A 23,675-nucleotide genomic window follows, 5' to 3' on the forward strand; every position below is an offset into this window, starting at 1 on the left:
TGAACCATAGACAATAATGCATTTTCTTACCATGATCAGTATACATCAGTTCTTCAACGGCTGTCACTTTGTATGGGAAAAGTTCTAATTTTTTCCTTACAGCTGTGTGGGCCGTTCCGACACTATCATCGATTTCCTGGCCGAGTTTTCTTACTGACTTGTTCGGACTCATGGACATTTTATCGGAAATATCGAGTAGTTTATCCTCAGACAAGACGCTAGAACGACCACATCTCGGTGCACCTGTCACTGAACCCGTACTTCGAAATGTGTTAATCAGATCTCGCACAGTATCGCGATGTGTGAGTGTTGTCTCCGGGAAAACTGAATTAAATGTCTGACGAACTGAAACTGTGTATTTACCGCCAGCTTTGAACAGTTGTTCGACTAAAAACACACGTTCTTCAATGGTTACCATTTTAACAGCGACAAAAACGAAACAAACGAACAAAGGAACTAAACTTAAACGTTCACGTCAACACGTAACGACACACACCAGCGATATATACTGACGCTGCCTAAGATAAACGAAACAGTGGAATGTTTTGAGAGTCCACTTGAAGGGAAGTAACCCAGGCAGGTGAACAATCATACGGCACGCGCGGCTAACAATCATACGGCACTGCAGGGAGACTTTCTGAACACCCCGTAGTGAACTCAGGTTGATGTCTCGGCGACCAAGTTCAACTGACGTAAATGCTACGGAACCCGTCTGGGTCGTTATTGGTCGCTATCACCGAGTACGCAAATCAGCGGCCCGTTATTTAAGCGAATTACATGAGCTCTGCGTAGACATCTAATGCCACATACCTCCACAAACCTAGCAACAAACTGTCGCATCCATCACAAGCAGAACCAGTGATTTCTTTTCCTCGGAAGACGGACAAACGAGCTATCAAAGAGGTGGTCATAATGTTTTTCTTCATCAGTGAATCATTCAGGCCCACTTGAATTAACTGGCAAGATGTGAGCATACGTGAAGGGTCCCTGCACATATCAATGACATACTGTGTCCACTTGCCTTTAAACATCATTTTATACCCATTTCTCTACGCGACGCATGGTAAATGCGCTCCATATAAGTATGCCAAAAGAACTGTGCTAATACCAATTACAGAGAGAGGTATATATCATCATGCCCACCCGGTTAGCCGAGCGCTCTAACGCACTGCTTTCCGCAGTGGGAGGCAGAGCCTCGTCCCCGGCACGAATCCACCCGGCGGACTTGTGTCAAGGTTCCATGAGCCGGCCAGTCTGTGGAAGGTTTTTAGGCGGTTTTCCATCTGCCTCAGCGAATGCGGGCTGGTTCCCCTTATTACGCCTCAGCTACACTATGTCGGCGATTGCTGCACAAACAAGTTCTCCATGTACGTGTGTACCACCATAACTCTACCACGCAAACATAGGGGTTACACTAGTCTGGTGTGAGACGTTCCCTGGGAGCCGAACTGCACAATAACCATGGGTTCGGTGTGGGGCAGCGGAGGGGTGAAGTGGACTGCGGTAGTCGTCGTGGGGTTGTGGACCACTGCGGCTGCGGTGGGGACGGAGCCTCTCCATCGTTTCTAGGTCCCCGGTTAACATACAATGCAATACAATACAATATATCATCGCTCCAAACCCTAGTGTCACTACATTTCTCTGTTCCGGATCCACAAGAATGAGCTGCTGTTCCTCCACAGACGTTCAGTGACCCCAGCAGAGTTCAAGCGGTCATAAATGCGAAGGTTGCAAACCCGACATATTAATTTCCACTAATAGGTTTACGGATACTTTTGGTCAGATGTTGCACACCATTTTTTCTCAGTAATATACACGTGAGTGCTACAGTTTTCATTAAACGTCATCACGATAATGGAAAATTCAGAATTAAAAAAAAAAAACTCTGGCATCGACAAAATTTCGAAGGTTTATTTGCCAGCCATTTTGCTACAAGGGCCCTAACACATTTCGCAAATCATGCATTTATACACCACTGGCCATTAACATTGCTACACCAAGAAGAAATGCAAATGATAGACGAGTATTCATTGGACAAATATATTATTCTACAACTGACATGTGACTACATTTTCACACAATTTGGGTGCATAGAGCCTGAGAAATCAGTTCCCAGAACAACCACCTCTGGTCATAATAACGGCCTTGATACGCCTGGGCATTGAGTCAAACAGAGCTTGGATGGCGTGTACAGGTACAGCTGCCGATGCAGCTTCAACACGATACCACAGTTCATCAAGAGTAGTGACTGGCGTACTGTGACGAGCCAGTTGCTCGACCACCATTGACCAGACGTTTTCAATTGGTGAGAGATCTGGAGAATGTGCTGGCCAGCAGTCGAACATTTTCTGTATCCAGAAAGGCCCGTACAGGACCTGCAAGATGCGGTCGTGCATTATCCTGCTGAAAAGTAGGGTTTCGCAGGGGTCGAATGAAGGGTAGAGACACGTGTCGTAACACATCTGAAATGTAACGTCCACTGTTCAAAGTGCCGTCAATGCGAACAAGGGGTGACCGAGACGTGTAACCAATTGCACCCCATACCATCACGCCGGGTGATACGCCAGTATGGCGATGACAAATACACGATTTCAATGTGCGTTCACCGCGGTGTCACCAAACACGGATGCGACCATCATGATGCTATAAACGGAACCTGGATTGATCCGAAAAAACGACGTTTTGCCATTCGTGCACCCAGGTTCGTCGTTGAGTACACCATCGCAGGCGCTCCTGTCTGTGATGCAGCGTCAAGGGTAACCGCAGCCGTGGTCTCCGAGCTGATAGTCCATGCTGCTGCAAACGTCGTCGAACTGTTCGTGCAGATGGTTGTTCTCTTGCAAACGTCCCCATCTGCCATCTGTTGACTCAGGGATCGAGACGTGCCTGCACGATCCGTTACAGCCATGTGGATAAGATGCCTGTCATCTCGACTGCTAGTGATACGAGGCCGTTGGGATCCAGCACGGCGTTCCGTGTTACCCTCCTCAGCTCACGGATTCTATATTCTGCTAACAGTCATTGGATCTCGACCAACGCGAGCAGCAGTGTCGCGATACGATAAACCGCAGTCTCGACAGGCTACAATCCGACCTTTATCAAAGTCGGAAACGTGATGGTACGCATTTCTCCTCCTTACACGAGGCATCACAACAACGTTTCACCAAGCAACGCCGGTCAGCTGCTGTTTGTGTATGAGAAATCGGTTGGAAACTTTCCTCATGTCAGCACGTTGTAGGTGTCGCCACCGGCGCCAACCTTGTGTGAATGCTCTGAAAAGCTAATCATTTGCATAGCACAGCATCTTCTTCCTGTCGGTTAAATTTCGCGTCTGTAGCATGTCATCTTCATGGTGTAGCAATTTTAATGGCCAATAGTGTATATTATGACTTTTGAAAGCTATTAAGGTAAATACATTGTTTCTTTCCCATGAAAATCTTTCATTTACTAACTGTGCCTATCAGTAGTTAGTGCCTTCAGTAGCTACAATCTCTTATTTAGCTGGCAGTATTGGCGCTCGCTGTATTGCAGTAGTTCGAGTAACGAAGATTTTTGTGAGGTAAGTGATTCATGGAAAGTATAGGTTATTGATAGTCAGGGCCATTCTTTTGTACGGATTATTGAAAGTAAGATTGCGTTGCACTAAAAATATTGTGTGTCAGTTTAGTGTTGATCAGAATAAGTAAAGAGAGAAATGTCTGAGTACGTTCAGTTCTGATCAGCTGTTTTAAAATCATGTAACGTAGAAGTTTACCAGCACAGTCAGTTTTAATTTTTGAAGGTGAAGTTTCAACTTGCTCAGTTCGTGATGCTCTTTCTCTTGAATATATCATCCAATTTTTCTGAAATTTAAAAAAAAACGAGACGCGAACTGTTTTATAATCTACCAATAACACATATCAAAACAAAACTGTATCATTCTAGATGCCACTGAAGATGCCTTAAAGTAAAAATATGCGAAACGCGTCTGGAGGAAATAAAATAGAGTGTAGCAAGAAAAGGTGGTTTGTAATTACGAAACAGATATTGCAATCATTTCTTTGTATGTACATGTACATCAGATCTACGGATTTGTGTCCCACTCAGATAATCTGCGATGCGTCGTTTTTTATTTTATTTATTTATTTATGCATTTATTTTACCTGGCAAGATTACACCTAACCAGGCATACTCAAATTGAACGAATTTCAGTTTGTACAGAACATTAAGGACATATAACGAGTTATACAGTATTAATGTTAAAGAAGAAAAAAATAGAGATTATTACAGTAGTACAATAATAATTATAACAATCAAAAAATAATTATAACAGTCAAGAATAATAATAATAATAATAGTAGTAATGACTATGTATATGAAAGTAAACAAATTTTTCTTTTATTGCTAGTTGGGAATTTTCTCGTTATGTTCTTGCAGTTTGTGAGTTATTCTCATCGAGCAGAGACATAAGACGATAGAATGGGGTGAAAGAGATATAGAAGAGGCAGATTAGGTTAGAGGAAGAGAAATAGAATGGTAAAATTCGAAGCTGTGATGGAGAGGCGAAAGAAAGAGATGAGAGGGGCACAACAATGGTGGCTATACCGTCCTTAATATGTAAGTTTTGAGTTCCCTCTTGAATGTTGAGTGATTCTGGATAAGACGCAGGTCACAGGGGAGCGCGTTCCATATTCGTATGGCTGAGATGGAGAATGACATGGAGAAAGATTTTGTGTTATGTAAAGGTACAGCCAAGATACTAGACGTATCTGATCTGGTATTGCGGTTGTGGTATGGTGATAGGTGTTTAATGTGAGAAGATAAGTGTTGGGGGCTACAGTGGCTAAGAAATCGATGAAGTAAGCACATCGTGTGGAGATCGCGTGCCTTATGTGGGCGTATCCAACCTAGCTGGGAGTATGGAGGACTGATATCATCATACAACCGTATATTGCACCCGTATCTAACGCAAGCATTCATCACTAGCTCGAGGCATCTCGAATTTTCACTATTTGTGCCGTGTTGAACTACATCACAGTAGTAAAGATTAGGCAAGACTAGTGTTTGGACTAATTTTTGTTTAACATGGGTGGGAAATATTTTTCTAAATTTTTGAATTGCGTGTAGGGAGGAGAGCGATTTCCGGCAAGCTGTAACTGTTTGTTCTTCCCAGTTTAGGTGTTCACCCAAGATTATTTCAAGGTCTTTTACTGTTTTTTGGTATGGTAGTTGGGTACCATTGAGGAGTATTTGAGGGACTGTTTCGCGAAAGTACCGGCTGATTAACTTTGGATGAGATATAAGAATGACCTGGGATTTCTTGGGGTTTAGTTTCAGACCTAGGTTCTGTGCCCATCGAGAAACAGAGCAAAGATCTGCGTTCATACTCGCTACTGCGTCAGCAATGTTCTTGGGGCTTGCACATATGTACAGTTGGATGTCAGCATAGAGATGGTAGTTGCAGGAGTGAATCACTGAAGAAATATCATTAATGTACACTGAGAAGTCCCAATGGGACGTTTCCCAAGGGTCGGTGCTGGGGCCGCTGCTGTTTCTTATTTATGTAAATGATAAGCCTTCTAGTATTACAGGTGATTCAAAAATATTTCTGTTTGCTGATGACACCACCTTGGTAGTGAAGGATCTTGTGTGTAATGTTGAAACAGTATCAAATAATGTAGTTCATGAAATAAGTTTGTGGCTTGTGGAAAATAATTTGATGCTAAATCACAGTAAGACTCAGTTTTTACAGTTTCTAGCTCACCATTCAACAAGAACCGATATTTTGATCAGACAGAGTGGGCATAATATAAGCGAGACGGAACAGTTCAAGTTCTTAGGCGTTCGGATAGATAGTAAGCTGTTGTGGAAAGCCCATGTTCAGGATCTCGTTCAGAAACTAAATGCTGCTTTATTTACCATTAGAACAGTATCTGAAATAAGTGACACTTCAACATGAAAAGTAGTCTACTTCGCATATTTTCATACGCTTATGTCGTATGGTATTATTTTTTGGGGTAATTCTTCTGATTCAAAAAGGGTATTTTTGGCTCAAAAACGGGCTGTTCGAGCTATATGTGGTGGAAGTTCAAGAACCTCTTGTCGACCACTATTCAATAGTCTGGGAATTCTGACATTGCTCTCACAGTACATATTTTCTTTAATGTCGTTTGTTGTTAGCAATATTAGCTTATTCCCAAGAGTTAGCAGCTTTCACTCAGTTAATACTAGGCAGAAATCAAATCTGCATGTGGAATGCACTTCCTTGACTCTTGTGCAGAAGGGAGTACTCTGCTGCATCCATTTTCAATAAGCCACCACAAGAACTCAAAAATCTTAGCAGTAGCCCAAACTCTTTTAAGTCTAAACTGAAGAGTTTCCTCACAGCTCACTCTATTCTGTCGAGGAGCTCCTGGAAGAGCTAAAAAATTAAGCAAATTCCACTGTTACATTGTTGATTTTCTTTATTTAAACTTACGACTTGTCGCCTGAATATGTTTCTTATATTTCATTTTATCTGTTTCTATTATCGTATTATAATTTCATGTATTGACTCGTTGCGTGACCATGGAGACTTCTTAATTTCGTCCGACGGAACAATAAATAAATAAATAAATAAAATAATGGACCAAGGACGGAGCCTTGGGGAACTCCAGAGCGCACGTTTTTCCATGATGACTTCTCCGACCCACAAATGACTTGTTGACTTCTGGTTTTGAGGTGGCTGTCGAACCAGTGTACTGCGCTGTTTGAGAAATTCAGCTGTTTCATTTTAATTAGTAATATTTCAAAGTCAACTGTATCAGAAGCCTTGCTAAAGTCAAGCAGTGTTAGGATGGTAGCTTCACGTCTGTCCATAGCATGTTTGCTTTTTATTAATGCAGTTGCTGTACTACGGTGCTTTCGGAAGCCTGACTGATATTTATCATGGGTGTTATGAGTTTTGCTCTTGGAGTGTAATTTGTTTCTGTTGACTTTATCAAAAGCTTCTTCGAAGTCGACGTGTGTGGTGTTGTTGGTTGCCGGCAGGACCTGAACCCGCTGCACGGTGCGTGCGGCCGCGGGCTGTGCGTGAGCGCGTTGCGTGCGGCGGAGGCGGCGCCGGCACGCATGCTGCCCTTCGACACGCCCCCGCACCTGCGGCTCGCCGTCTCCTTCGGCTTCCACTTCTTCTCGGCGGGCCGGCTGTTCGCGCCGGGCGTCTACCGCCGCTACTTCCGTGAGTCGGCGCCTCCATTACGCTCCTAATGTGACGGCGGCAGCCCGCCATTAGCGTCGGCGGCGAAGGCGGAGCGGTCACGCGCACGCGCACGCGCGTTCACTGACTCGCACGTCAGCCATCCTTGTTCAGACGCACGCGCTACTCGCTGCAGCTGCTGGAGATTTCTTCTTACGCTATGATGGATTACTCCGTCTCTCACCGTAGCCGCTAAGGAACGCTTCGTTACGTAGCAGGCAGTCCTTTGCACGACCGACAGAATCGGTCGACCTCTGGATGGGAATCTTTACGACTATAAAGCACCAGCATCGATCGACTTGCTAGGGCGTCCTCAGTTGCGAAACTACGATAGTCAAAAGATTAGATTAGCACTTGTTCCATAGATCATGAATACGTCACTTCGTAATGATGTGGAACGTGTCAGGTTAATAAAAGAGGTCTATACAACTCATCACATTACACAAAATATTACATGACACTCAATATTTTAAATTTTTTTTTGGGCCGGTGGTTGGGGAAATTACCCACTTACTACATCCAAAAATTCATCTAATAAGTAGAAGGAGTTGCCATTAAGAAATTCTTTTAATTTCCTTTTAAATGCTATATGGCTATCTGTCAGACATTTGATGCTATTGGGTAAGTGACCAAAGACTTTTGTGGCAGCATAATTTACCCCCTTCTGAGCCAAATTTAGATTTAACCTTGAGTAGTGAAGATCATCCTTTCTCCTAGTGTTGTAGCCATGTACACTGCTATTACTTTTGAATTCGTTTGGATTGTTAATAACAAATTTCATAGGTGAACATATATATTGTGAGGCTACAGTGAAGATTTCTAGCTCTTTAAATAAGTGTCTGCAGGATGATCTTGGATGAACTCCAGCAATTATTCTGATTACACGCTTTTGTGCAATGAACACTCTTTTACTGAATGATGAGTTACCCCAGAATATGTCAGACTTTTGATGCTATTAGGTAAGTGACCAAAGACTTTTGTGGTAGCATGATTTACCCCCCTTCTGAGCCAAAGTTAGATTTAACTTTGAGTAGTCAAGATCATCCTTTCTCCTAGTGTTTTGTAGCCATGTACACTGCTATTACTTTTGAATTCGTTCGGATTGATAATAACAAATTTCATAAGAGAATATATATATATATATATATATATATATATATATATATATATATAATCATCATCATCATCATTTAAGACTGATTATGCCTTTCAGCGTTCAGTCTGGAGCATAGCCCCCTTATACAGTTCCTCCATGAACCCCTGTTCAGTGCTAACATTGGTGCCTCTTCTGATGTTAAACCTATTACTTCAAAATCATTCTTAACCGAATCCAGGTACCTTCTCCTCGGTCTGCCCCGACTCCTCTTACCCTCTACTGCTGAATCCATGAGTCTCTTGGGTAACCTTGCTTCTCCCATGCGTGTAACATGACCCCACCATCTAAGCCTGTTCGCCCTGACTGCTACATCTATAGAGTTCATTCCCAGTTTTTCTTTGATTTCCTCATTGTGGACACCCTCCTGCCATTGTTCCCATCTACTAGTACCTGCTATCATCCTAGCTACTTTCATATCCGTAACCTCAACCTTGTTGATACGGTAACCTGAATCCACCCAGCTTTCGCTCCCATACAACAAAGTTGGTCGAAAGGTTGAACGGTGCACAGATAACTTAGTCTTGGTACTGACTTCCTTCTTGCAGAAGAGAGTAGATCGTAGCTGAGCGCTCACTGCATTAGCTTTGCTACGCCTCGCTTCCACTTCCTTCACTATGTTGCCATCCTGTGAGAATATGCATCCTAAGTACTTGAAACCGTCCACCTGTTCTAACTTTGTTCCTCCTATTTGGCACTCAATCCGTTTATATTTATTTCCCACTGACATTACTTTCGTTTTGGAGATGCTAATCTTCATACCATAGTCCTTACATTTCAGATCTAGCTCTGAAATATTACTTTGCAAACTTTCAGTCGAATCTGCCATCACAACTAAGTCATCCGCATATGCAAGACTGCTTATTTTGTGTCCACATATCTTAATCTCACCCAGCCAGTCTATTGTTTTCAACATATGATCCATAAATAATATGAACAACAGTGGAGACAGGTTGCAGCCTTGTCTTACCCCTGAAACTACTCTGAACCATGAACTCAATTTACCGTCAACTCTAACTGCTGCCTGACTATCCATGTAAAGACCTTTAATTGCTTGCAAAAGTTTGCCTCCTATTCCATAATCTTGTAGAACAGACAATAACTTCCTCCTAGGAACCCGGTCATATGCCTTTTCTAGATCTATAAAGCATAGATACAGTTCCCTGTTCCACTCATAACACTTCTCCATTATTTGCCGTAAGCTAAAGATCTGGTCCTGACAGCCTCTAAGAGGCCTAAACCCACACTGATTTTCATCCAATTGGTCCTCAACTAATACTCGCACTTTCCTTTCAACAATACCTGAGAAGATTTTACCCACAACGCTGATTAAAGAGATACCTCTGTAGTTGTTACAATCTTTTCTGTTTCCATGTTTAAAGATTGGTGTGATTACTGCTTTTGTCCAGTCTGATGGAACCTGTCCCGACTCCCAGGCCATTTCAATTATCCTGTGTAGCCATTTAAGACCTGACATTCCACTGTATTTGATGAGTTCCGACTTAATTGCATCCACCCCAGCCGCTTTATTGCACTGAAATCTATTGACCATTTTTTCCACTTCCTCAAATGTGATCCAATTTCCATCATCATTCCTATCCCATTCTACCTCGAGATCTGAAACATTAGTGATCGCATTTTCACCTACATTGAGCAACTCTTCAAAATATTCCCTCCATCTGCCCAAGGCATCCACAGGTTTCACCAGCAGTTTTCCTGACCTGTCCAAAATACTTGTCATTTCCTTCTTACCTCCCTTTCGAAGACTACTAATTACACTCCAGAATGGTTTTCCAGCAGCTTGACCCATAGTCTCCAACCTGTTTCCAAAGTCTTCCCACGATTTCTTCTTGGATGCTGCAATTATCTGTTTGGCTTTGTTTCTTTCTTCAACATAACTTTCTCTGTCTACCTGGGTTCTGGTATGTAGCCATTTTTGATACGCCTTCTTTTTCATTTTACAGGCTGCCTTGACTGTATCATTCCACCAAGCTGTTTGCTTCATCCTACTTTTACACACTACTGTTCCAGGACATTCTTTAGCCACTTCTAGTACTGTGTCCCTGTACCTTGTCCATTCCTTTTCCAATGACTGTAATTGACTACACTCAACTAACTGGTACCTTTCTGAGATCGCTGTTATGTACTTGTGCCTGATTTCCTTATCCTGAAGTTTCTCCACTCTTATCCTCCTACATATGGACCTGACCTCCTGCACTTTCGGCCTCACAATCCCAACTTCACTGCAGATTAAATAATGATCAGTGTCATCAAAGAATCCCCTGAATACACGTGTGTGCCTCACAGCCTTCCTGAATTCCTGATCTGTTATTATATAGTCAATGACAGATCTGGTTCCCCTGCCTTCCCAAGTATACCGGTGAATGTTCTTATGTTTAAAAAAGGAGTTTGTGATTACTAAGCCCATACTGGCACAGAAATCCAAGAGTTGCTGCCCATTCCTGTTGGCCTCCATATCCTCTCCAAATTTACCCATAACCTTTTCATACCCTTCTGTTCGATTTCCAATCGTGGCGTTAAAATCACCCATGAGCAGAACACTGTCCTTGTCCTTTACTCTAACAACTACATCACTGAGTGCCTCATAAAAACTATCCATCTTATCTTGATCTGCCCCTTCACAATGCGAATATACTGACACAATCCTAATTTTCTTGCTAGACACTGTCAAATCTATCCACATCAGTCATTCGTTTACATACCTTATTGCAACTACACTGGCTTCCATTTCTTTCCTGATGTAAAGCCCTACACCCCATTGTGCTATTCCTGCTTTGACTCCTGACAGGTAGACCTTGTATTCTTCCGCTACCTCTTCTTTCTCACCCCTTACCCGAATGTCACTAACAGCTAAAACATCCAGCCTCATCTTACTTGCAGCCTCTGCCAGCTCTACCTTCTTCCCAGAGTAGCCCCCATTGATATTAATAGCTCCCCATCTCATTACCATTTGTTTGCCAAGTCGTATCTTAGGAGTCCCTGGTTTGTCAGTTAGAGGTGGGACTCCGTCACCTCCAAAGGTCTGAGGCATTTTGCTCTGATTGTTGCCAGCATCATATTTAAAGTACCAGGGAAGCAGGTTGCTAGCCTTACTTGCCCCGAGACCCATTGGGTTTTACCCCTAATGGCTGAGGGACTAACTGGTGGATTTGGTAGTCTTTGCCGTATGAGCACAAAGGTGACCACGACTCAGAATATGTCCGAGACGCCCAGCCTTATTCCAAAGTAACTGGTATCCCGACTGTCGGGACCACTTACTTGGCCACTCATACGTTGCCCGTGCTTCATGAACTAGGACATGACTACAGGAACCCACACCATGAACCACATATATATATATATATATATATATATATATATTGAAGATCTCTAGCTCTTTAAATAAGTGTCTGCAGGATGATCTTGGATGAGCTCCAGCAATTATTCTGATTACCCGCTTTTGCGCAACGAACACTCTTTTACTCAGTGATGAGTTACCCCAGAATATGATGCCTTACGAAAGCAGAGAATGAAAATAGGCGTGGCAAGCTAATTTACTCAGATGTATATCGCCAATATTTGCAATGACCCTAATAGCATAAGTAGCTGAACTCAAACGTTTCAGCAGATCCTCAGTGTGTTTTTTCCAGTTCAACCCCTCATCAATGCATACACCTAGAAATTTTGAAGCCACGCGGGATTAGCCGAGCGATCTGAGGCGCTGCAGTCGTGGACTGTCCGGCTGGTCCCGGGGGAGGTTCGAGCCCTCCCTCGGGCATGGGTGTGTGTGTTTGTCCTTAGTATAATTTAGGTTAAGTAGTGTGTAAGCTTAGGGACTGATGACCTTACCAGTTAAGTCCCATAAGATTTCACACACATTTGAACATTTTTGAAATTTTGAATATTCTACCTTAGCTACCGATTTCTGATCGAAGTCTATATTTATTAATGGTGTCATCCCATTTACTGTGTGGAACTGTATATATTGTGTTTTGTCAAAGTTTAATGAGAGCCCATTTGCACAGAACCACTTAATGATTTTCTGAGAAACATCATTTACAATTTCTCCAGTTAATTCTTGTCTGTTGGGTGTGATAGCTATACTTGTATCATCGGCAAAAAGTACCAGCTTTGCATCTTTGTGAATATAGAATGGCAAGTCATTAATATACAGGGTGAGTCACCTAACGTAACCGCTGGATGTATTTCGTAAACCACATCAAATACTGACGAACCGATTCCACAGACCGAACGTGAGGAGAGGGGCTAGTATAATTGTTTAATACAAACCATACAAAAATGCACGGAAGTATGTTTTTTATCACAAACCTACGTTTTTTAAATGGAACCCCGTTAGTTTTGTTAGCACATCTGAACACATAAACAAATACGTAATCAGAGCCGTTTGTTGCATTGTAAAACGTTAATTACATCCACCGATATTGTAACCTAAAGTTGACGCTTGAGTACCACTCCTCCGCTGTTCGATCGTGTATATCGGAGAGCACCGAATTACGTAGGGATCCAAAGGGAACGGTGATGGACCTTAGGTACAGAAGAGACTGGAACAGCACATTACGTCCACATCCTAACACCTTTTTATTGGTCTTTTTCACTGATGCACATGTACATTACCATGAGGGGTGAGGTACACGTACACACGTGGTTTCCGTTTTCAATTACGGAGTGGAATAGAGTGTGTCCCGACATGTCAGGCCAACAGATGTTAAATGTGCTGGCCTTCATTTGCTGCACACAATTGCAATCTCTGGCGTAATGAATGTCGTACATGCCGCAGTACATCTGGTGTAATGTCGCCGCAGGCTGCCACAATACGTTGTTTCATATCCTTTCGGGTTGTAAGAACATCACGGTACACATTCTCCTTTAACGTACCCTACAGAAAGAAGTCCAGAGGTGTGAGAGCAGGAGAACGGGCTGGTCAATTTATGCGTTCACCACGTCCTATGAAACGCCCGTCGAACATCCTGTCAAGGGTCAGCGTAGAGCAGGTGCACCATCATGCTGATACCACATACGTCGACGCGCTTCCAGTGGGACATTTTCGAGCAACGTCGGCAGATCATTCTGTAGAAACGCGATGTATGTTGCAGTGCTCTCCGATTCACACGATCCAACAGCGGAGGAGTGGTACTCAAGCGTCAACTTTAGGTTACAATATCTCCGGATGTAATTAACATTTTACAATGCAACAAACGGCACTGATTACGTATTTGTTTATATGTTCAGATGTGCTAACAAAACTAACGGGGTTCCATTTAAAAAAACGTTGGTTTGTGTTAAGAAACATACTTCCGTGCATTTTTGTATGGTTTGTATTAAACAATTACACTAGCCCCTCTCCTCACGTTCGGTCTGTGGAATCGGTTCGTCAGTATTTTATGTGGTTTACAAAATATATCCAGCGGTAATGTTAGGTGACTCACCCTGTATATTAATATACAGGGTGTTTCAAAAATGACCGGTATATTTGAAACGGCAATAAAAACTAAATGAGCAGCGATAGAAATACACCGTTTGTTGCAATATGCTTGGGACAACAGTACATTTTCAGGCGGACAAACTTTCGAAATTACTGTAGTTACAATTTTCAACAACAGATGGCGCTGCACGTGATGTGAAAGATATAGAAGACAACGCAGTCTGTGGGTGCGCCATTCTGTACGTCGTCTTTCTGCCGTAAGCGTGTGCTGTTCACAACGTGCAAGTGTGCTGTAGACAACATGGTTTATTCCTTAGAACAGAGGATTTTTCTGGTGTTGGGATTCCACCGCCTAGAACACAGTGTTGTTACAACAAGTCGAAGTTTTCAACGGAGGTTTAATGTAACCAAAGGACCGAAAAGCGATACAATAAAGGATCTGTTTGAAAAATTTCAACGGACGGGGAACGTGACGGATGAACGTGCTGGAAAGGTAGGGCGACCACGTACGGCAACCACAGAGGGCAACGCGCAGCTAGTGCAACAGGTGATCCAACAGTGGCCTCGGGTTTCCGTTCGCCGTGTTGCAGCTGCGGTCCAAATGATGTCAACGTCCACGTATCGTCTCATGCGCCAGAGTTTACACCTCTATCCATACAAAATTCAAACGCGGCAACCCCTCAGCGCCACTACCATTGCTGCACGAGAGACATTCGCTAACGATATAGTGCACAGGATTGATGACGGCGATATGCATGTGGGCAGCATTTGGTTTACTGACGAAGCTTATTTTTACCTGGACGGCTTCGTCAATAAACAGAACTGGCGCATATGGGGAACCGAAAAGCCCCATGTTGCAGTCCCATCGTCCCTGCATCGTCAAAAAGTACTGGTCTGGGCCGCCATTTCTTCCAAAGGAATCATTGGCCCATTTTTCAGATCCGAAACGATTACTGCATCACGCTATCTGGACATTCTTCGTGAATTTGTGGCGGTACAAACTGCCTTAGACGACACTGCGAACACCTCGTGGTTTATGCAAGATGGTGCCCGGCCACATCGCACGGCCGACGTCTTTAATTTCCTGAATGAATATTTCGATGATTGTGTGATTGCTTTGGGCTATCCGAAACATACAGGAGGCGGCGTGGATTGGCCTCCCTATTCGCCAGACATGAACCCCTGTGACTTCTTTCTGTGGGGACACTTGAAAGACCAGGTGTACCGCCAGAATCCAGAAACAATTGAACAGCTGAAGCAGTACATCTCATCTGCATGTGAAGCCATTCCGCCAGACACGTTGTCAAAGGTTTCGGGTAATTTCATTCAGAGACTACGCCATATTATTGCTACGCATGGTGGATATGTGGAAAATATCGTACTATAGAGTTTCCCAGACCGCAGCGCCATCTGTTGTTGATAATTGTAACTACTGTAATTTCGAAAGTTTGTCTGCCTGAAAATGTACTGTTGTCCCAAGCATATTGCAACAAACGGTGTATTTCTATCGCTGCTCGTTTAGTTTTTATTGCCGTTTCAAATATACAGGTCATTTTTGAAACACCCTGTGTGTATATATATATATATATATATATATATATATATATATATATATATATATGTAAAATACACTGACATATATATATAAAATATACAAAATGAGGAGGTATTGAATAGAATTGGCGAGAAGAGGAGTTTGTGGCACAACTTGACAAGAAGAAGGGACCAGTTGGTAGGACATGTTCTGAGGCATCAAGGGATCACCAATTTAGCATTGGAGGGCAGCGTGGAGGGTAACAATCGTACAGGGAGACCAAGAGATGAATACATTAAGCAGATTCGGAAGGATGTAGGTTGCAATAAGTAACAGCAGAGGACCCAAGACCGAACCTTGCGGCACCCCATTCTTGATTGTTCCCCAGTTTGAGAAATCACCACTTTTTTGCAAATTATGTGAACTGCTTATTTCAACTTTCTGCACTCTTCCAGTTAGGTATGATTTAAACCATTTGAGCACTGTCCCATTCATACCACAGTACTTGAGCTTATCTAGAAGTATTCCATGATTCACACAATCAAAAGCCTTTGAGAGATCACAAAAAATCACAACGGGTGACTTCCGCTTACTCAGAGCATTTAATATTTCATTAGTGAAAGTATATATAGCATTTTCCGTTGAAAAACCCTTCTGGAAACCACACTGACATTTTGTTAAAACTTTATTTTTACAAAGGTGTGAAGCTACTCTATAATACATTACTTTTTCAAGAATTTTGGATACGGCAGTCAGAAGAGAGATGGGGCGGTAGTTGTTGACATCAGACGTATCCCCTTTTTTATGCTGTGGTTTAACAATGGCATACTTCAGTCTCTCTGGGAAAATACCCTGCTTCAGAGAGCATAAATGTTGCATAATGTCGAAACTTTAGTGCAGCGCATTGTGATCCAGAAATACTCACAAGGAATACAGAGTAATGAAATTTGGGGAATACATTTGCCTAGGAAACATGTTTAAGTGATTAACATTGCAAGATCACAGGTTAAAGTAAGCGCGAGATGGGCCACTGCAAATGTGAAATGTTGGTACATTAATAGGCGATGAAATGTTGAATACAAACTTGCAAACGTGCATGCACTGTGTTCGAATATTATGAATTACGGTCTATTGACACACAGTCAACATAGGTTTAGAAAACATTTTTTTAAACATTTTTACGCAGCGTTCCTGTGAAACACAACTAGTCTTTATTCACATGAGGTGCTGACTGCTATTGACAAGGGATTTCATATCGATTCCGTATTCCTGGATTTCCGAAAGGCTTTTGACACTGTACCACACAAGCGGCTCGTAGTGAAATTGCGTGCTTATGGAATATCGTCTCAGTTATGTGACTAGATTTCTGATTTCCTGTCAGAGAGGTCACAGTTCGCAGTAATTGACCGAAAGTCATCGAGTAAAACAGAAGTTATTTCTGGCGTTCCCCAACGTTGCGTTATAGGCCCTCTGCTGGTCCTTATCCGTATAAACGATTTGGGAGACAATCTGAGCAGCCGTCTTTCGTTGTTTACAGATGACGCTGTCGTTTATTGACTAATAAAGTCATCAGAAGATCAAAACAACGTGCAAAACGATTTAGAAAAGATATCTGAATGGTGGGAAATGTGTCAGTTGACTCTAAATAACGAAAAGTGGGAGGTCATCCACATGAGTGATAAAACGAAGCCGGCTGTGTGGCCGAGCGGTTCTAGGCGCTACAGTCTGGAACCGTGCGACCGCGCGTTCGAATCTTGCCTCGCGCATGGATGTGTGTTACGTCCTTAGGTTAGTTAGGTTTAAGTAGTTCTACGTTCTAGGGGACTGATGACCTCAGCAGTTAAGTCCCATAGTGCTCAGAGCCATTTGAACCATTTGATAAAACGAACTCGTTAAATTTCGGATACACGATAAATCAGTCCAATCTAAAAGCCGTAAATTCAACTAACTACATAGGTATTACAATTACGAACAACTTAAATTGGAAGGAACACATAGAAAATGTTGTTGGGAAGGCTAGCCAAAGACTGCATTTTATTGGCAGTACACTTAGAAAATGTAACAGATCTACTGAGGACACTGCCTACACTACGCTTGCCCGTCCTCTTTTAGAATACTGCTGCGCGGTGTGGGATCCTTACCAGATAGGACTGACGGAGTGCATCGAAAAAGTTCAAAGAAAGGCAGCACGTTTCGTATTATCGCGAAATATGGGAGAGAGTGTCACAGAAATGATACAGGATTTGGGATGGACATCATTAGAAGAAAGGCGTTTTTCGTTGCGATGGAATCTTGTCACGAAATTCCAATCAGCAACTTTGTTCTCCGAATGCGAAAATATTTTGTTGACACCTACCTACATAGGGAGGAAAGATCACTACGATAAAATAAGGGAGTTCAGAGCTATAGGTGTTCATTCTTTCCACGCGCTATACGAGATCGGAATAATAGAGAATTGTGAAGGTGGTTCGATGAACCCTCTGCCAGGCACTTGAATGTGATTTGCAGAGTATCCATGTAGATGTAGATGTAGATGCATTGTGTTGTGCAGGTGCTGGACGTCAGTTTGTGAGATGGAATTCCACGCCTGCTGGGCTTGTTCGGTCAATACAAGAACGGTTAGTCAGTTAATGCTGTTTGTGGATGCCGCTGGACTTTTCGGTTGGTGATGTCCCATATATGCTCGATTGGAAACAGGTCTGGTGATCGATCACGTCATGGCAACGTGTCGCCACTCTGTAGAGTATTTGCGTTACAACAGCGGTATGTGAGCGAACGTTATCCTGTTGGAAAACACCCCCTGGAATGTTGCTCATTAATGGCAGCAGAACAGGTCGAAGCACGAGACTTATATATAAAAGTGCAGTCAGAGTGCATGGGATGACCACGAGGGTGCTGCTGCCATCATAGGAAAAAGAGAATGAGATTTTCACTCTGCAGCGGAGTGTGCGCTGATATGAAACTTCCTGGCAGACTAAAACTGTGTGCCGGACCGAGACTCGAACTCGGGACTTATGGCTTTCGCGGGCAAGTGCTCTACCAACTGAGCTACCCAAGCACGACTCACGCCCCGTCCTCACAGCTTTACTTCTGCCAGTACCTCGTCTCCTACCTTCCAAACTTTAGAGAAGCCATCGTGCGAACCTCGCAGGAGTAGCACTCCGGAGAGAGAGGATATTGCGGAGACATGGCTTAGCCGCAGCCTGGGGGAAGTTTCCAGAATGAGATTTTCACTCCGCAGCGGAGTGTGCGCTGATATGACACTTCCTGGCTGATTAAAAGCTGTGAGGACGGGCTGTGAGTCGTTTCGGTAGCTCAGATGGTAGAGCACTTGCCCACGACATTCAACGGTCCCCAGTTCGAGACATGGTCCGACACACAGTTTTAATCTTCCAGGAAGTTTCGTATCAGTGCACTCTCCGCTGCAGAGTGAAAATCTCATTCTGGAAACATCCCAAAGGCTGTAGCTAAGCCATGTCTCCGCAATATCCTTTCTTTCAGGAGTGCTAGTTCTGCAAGGTTCGCAGGAGAGCTTCTCTGAAGTTTGAGAGGTAGGAGACGAAGTACTGACGGAAATAAAGCTGTGATCACGGGGCTTGAGTCGTGCTTGGGTAGCTCAGTCGGTAGAGCAATTGCCTACGAAAGGCAAAGGTCCCGAGTTCGAGTCTCGGTGCGGCACACAGTTTTAATCTGCCAGGAAGTTTCATATCTACATCTACATCTAAATGAATACTGTGCAAATCACATTTAAGAGCCTGGCAGAGGGTTCATCGAACCACCTTCACAAGTCTCTATTATTCCAACCTCCTACAGCGTGCGGAAAGAATGAACACCTGTATCTTTCCATACGACCTCTGTTTGCCATATTTTATCGTGGTGATCGTTTCTCCCTATGTAGGTCAGTCTCAACAAAATATTTTCGCATTCGGAGAACAAAGTTGGTGATTGGAATTTCGTGACAAGATTCCGTCGCAACAAAAAAACGCCTTTCTTCTAATGTCTTCCAGCCCAAATCCTGTATCATTTCTGTGACACTCTCTCCCTTATTTCGCGATAATACAAAACGTGCTGCCTTTCTTTGAACATTTTCGATGTACTCCGTCAGTCCTACCTGGTAAGGATCCCACACTGTGCAGCAGTATTCTAGAAGAGGACGGACAAGCGTAGTGTAGGCAGTCTCCTTAGTAGGTCTGTTACATTTTCTAAGTGTACTGCCAATAAAACGCAGGCTTTGGTTAGCCTTCCCCACAACATTTTCTATGTGTTCTTTCCAATTTAAGTTGTTCGTAATTGTAATGGCTAGATATTTAGTTGATTTTACAGCTTTTAGATTAGACTGATTTATCGTGTAACAGGAGTTTAACGAGTTCCTTTCTAGCACTCATGTGGATGACCTCACACTTTTCGTTTTTTAGGGTCAACTGCCACTTTTCGCACCATTCAGATACTTTTCTTATATATCGTTTTGGAGTTTGTTTTGATCTTCTGATGACTTTATTAGTCTATAAACGACAACGTCATCTGCAGACAACCGAAGACGGCTGCTCAGATTGTATCCCAAATCGTTTATACAGATAAGGAGCAGCAAAGGGCCTATGACACTACCTTGGGGAACGCCTGAAATCACTTCTGTTTTACTCGATGACTTTCCGTCAATTACAATGAACTGTGACCTACCTCAGACGCTAGCACACTCCGCTGCAGACAGGAACTTTCATTCGGTGGGGTTTTGATAATTGCGTCTTTTTTGTCTTAAAGGCGTTCTTGACCATGTCCAATCTCAAAGCTAACTTACGCTCACGTCCCTTACAGCGAATATTTAAATCAAACCTGAATTGCATCGTCATTGTAGAGCTAGCAGCGCCACTCTTATACGATTGGCGCGAAATGTGAATAATGATCTTTCAGATGCTGAAACACCCTTATAAGTTACGTTTACGTCGCACAACTCGTTCTTGGTGTTGCTATATCTTTTCCGTCAGTGCACGTCATGGTATCAACACACTGGTTTGTTTGTAACGTAATTCTACAGGAAATAGTCCATTTTTCTACCGTGAGGGAGCAGTATGTGCAGACTATGGCAACTGTGTCACCTGTAAATATTGCAGTACTTGTGCCGTGTGTCATTACCAGATTTCTGCTGCTTTAGGGAGGTTCGCACAACAATAACGTACGATGACAGGCTGTTTGTAGTCATTCTAATTGGGCAGGGAATGAGACGGACGGGCGTCGCAGCTAACGTCGCTGTGAATCAAAGTGATGTCTCTAGAATCTGGAACAAGTTTCTATCGACAGAATCAGTTGAGAATCGTCACAGAAGCAGCTGCAGAAGAAAAGCAACAGGTGTGAGGGCCCGGTATCTGCGTATAACAGCAAGTACAAACCCTGAGCACAATTCTACACGTCTACGGTGGCAGTTTGAAGCAGGTACAGGATTGCAGGTGCCACTACAAACACTCCTTAACCAGGTAATGTGTGTCACAGGAGCCGGAGATGTGCTGATTAGATTACATTAGTTTTTCGTTCCATAGATCCGTGCCGAGGAGATCCTCGTGGATGTGGAACATGTCACTTTTTTTTAAAAGCTGAAATAACAATACTAATAGAATGAGAATATACAGTACATAACTTTTTAAGCTGAAATAACAATTCTAATAGTAGGAGTATATACAATAACATCATTTGTTTCTATTAAAAAATACGTCAGTGGAGTAGAAGGAGTTAGCCACTAGTAAGTCTTTCAGACTCCTTTTAAACTGATCTTTATTTGTAACTAAATTTTTTATATTTGCTGACAAATTATTGAAGATGAGTGTTCCTGAGTGGTGGACCCCTTTTTGAACTAAAGTAAGTGCTTTTAAGTCCTTGTGCAGATCATTTTTGTTCCTGGTATTGTATGTATGAACTGAGCTGTTTGTTGGAAAAAGAGATATATTATTTAGGACAAAGTTCATTAAGGAGTAAATATACTCAGAGGCAGTAGTTAGTATACCCAGATCTTTAAAGAGGTTTCTACAGGACGTCCGTGAATTTACTCCATAAATAATATGTATTACACGCTTTTGGACTCTGGAAACTTTTTTTGGCTTGAAGAGTTACCCCAAAATATTATACGATATGGCATTATGGAATGAAAGTAGGCAAAGTATGCAAGCTTTTTCATTTTTATGTCGCCTATGTCTGCTAACACTCGTTGCTCGTTGTTGGCAACACTGCGCCGACGCGGACTCTTCGAGTATTTGCTGCACTAAATAATTATAAAAAGCGTTGTTATTAAGCTATTTTTAAACATCTACAGGTGTTATAAATATAATATAAGTGTTGTTACATTAGTGGAAGTGTTAGTGAAGTGTTAAATTAGATTAAACGGGGTAAGAAGTTTATTTTCCTTCTCGTGCCTATAGCACGGATTTTAGGCTTAATTTCACGCGAGCGTATCGTAAGTAAACAGTGACTTAAACTTATATGTAATCACGTTTTTTTATTCATTACTCTTTCAATTTATTTACATCTGCCTGAATAGTTTCTAGGGCCCTTTGTGTACGTATTAGTCAGTACTTAAATCAGTTTATACGATTTCTGTTTTTACCATGAGTGAGAAGTGTGTGACACGCCGTAGGATCGTTAGTTCCGGGGTATGGTGTGATGGGTGCTGTAGTTTCTTTCATTGGGGCGAATGTAGTGGCGTGGGGAATGGGGACATAAATGAGGCTCACCAATGGTACTGTAGGATCTGCAGTAGAGTTAGGAAAATACTGGAACAGGAAGGGAAAACTGCAGCTCTTCAAGCTGACCTAGACAAGGCAAGGGAGGATGTGGACAGGTTAAAGAGGGAGAAGTGGCAACAGCTAATAGGGGGAGCAGGCAAAGGAGAGCATCAGACAGCTTTGTCATAAATCTTGAAAATAGATTTGACCTGTTGCCTCAGTCAGAAGCGGATGAGCCTCATGTAGCTGAAGCTGTATAAAGGGCACAACAAGCTTTCAAGGACTTGAAAAAGGTAGGGAAATTTGTAAAGAGAAAGAAAGTTCTGTTGTTAGGTAGTTCCCATGATAGAGGTGTTGGCCAACTACTGCAGGAAAATCTAGGTCCAGAGTACCAGGTCACAAACTTTTTCAAGCCTAGTGCAGATCTGGGTCAGGTAACAGAGGATATAGGTTCTTTATGCAAGGATTTCACGAAGGAGGATGCCGTGGTTATAGTGGGTGGTCCGGGAAATAGCATTGACAGAGACTCTGACTATTCCATAGAGAGTGACCTGGTGAAGATAGCATCAGCAACGAAGCATACGAGTGTGGGATTTGTGTCTGTGTTGAGACGCCATGATCGGCCTCATTTGAACTCTTCTGTAGGGAGGGTGTTCTTGGAGTTGGAGTGGCTGCTTAGGACGAACATAGGATCCCATATTGGTTTGATTCCTGTGGATGCTATTGATAGGTGGGACTACACTAGGCATGGCCTTCACCTCAATAGGAAAGGGAAGGGAAAACTGTCTGGGTTGATTGCAGAAAACTTAAGGGGGGACTCTGTTTAATGAAATTACAATTAAAAAAATAAAAAAATTAATAGTTACTTTTTTTATTGATTTGTTTTTAGTTAATTTGTCTTTCTTTCCTTCTGTACGTACGAACCTTGTTGTAGAATCTCTTATTTACGTGTGGTAATAAAAATTCATTTACACAGAATTAAGTACATTTAAAATTACATGAATTCATAATAACTGATTAAGAATATTTAGTTGAGAATTAAATCCTTTACATAATTCGGCCTTGGCACACATTTTCTAAATGCAGTGTTTTTTTTTAAAATATTTACTGAATTCTTTCCCGGTGTTAGCTATGGAACACAAGACTGTCTCTATTAGCAGAAAATGGTTAAATATTGCCAAGCCGACGTTTAATGATCATTGATAAAACACACTTCACTATATATTTAAGTTATTTGAAAGAACCAAAATTGTTAAACTTCAACGTTAACTATCCGCCTATGAATGCACAAATGTGAAACTAGTAATAAATTCCGTCAGTCTCAGGATCGCTGTAAAAGAAAAACATTTTCTTAATCCATGCTAATTTTTATCTGCTCCCGATTTACGGGTTTGGTTAATTTTTCTTAGCGGAACAATTTTTTTAATGTGCCGCCGCTGCAAATCGTTCGGTCGCGGCACAGCCCAGCAACACCGCTAAAAATGCTGAAAATTCTTTAAAGAAATATTATAGATGACATGGGCAAGCTAATTTACATTAGTAATACACACTTTTGTTAAATTATAATGTATTTACACACAACAATAATTCAACTTACATTAGTTTGTAATTTCTCCTCTAAT

The 23,675-nt window shown here is 42.4% G+C and overlaps 1 protein-coding gene across 1 annotated transcript in view; it reads left to right on the forward strand.

The window, feature by feature from the left end:
• The window catches only part of LOC124606610 (L-ascorbate oxidase-like), a 134,920-nt gene that overhangs the window by 52,882 nt on the left and 58,363 nt on the right, over positions 1-23,675 (forward strand). The window contains exon 7 of the mRNA XM_047138595.1: positions 7,009-7,198. Coding sequence (XP_046994551.1) covers positions 7,009-7,198 — 190 coding nt within the window. The remainder of the gene's footprint in view (positions 1-7,008; positions 7,199-23,675) is intronic.

The sequence above is a fragment of the Schistocerca americana genome, chromosome 3 (assembly GCF_021461395.2).
Source record: "Schistocerca americana isolate TAMUIC-IGC-003095 chromosome 3, iqSchAmer2.1, whole genome shotgun sequence".
NCBI classification, from domain to species: Eukaryota; Metazoa; Arthropoda; class Insecta; order Orthoptera; family Acrididae; genus Schistocerca; species Schistocerca americana.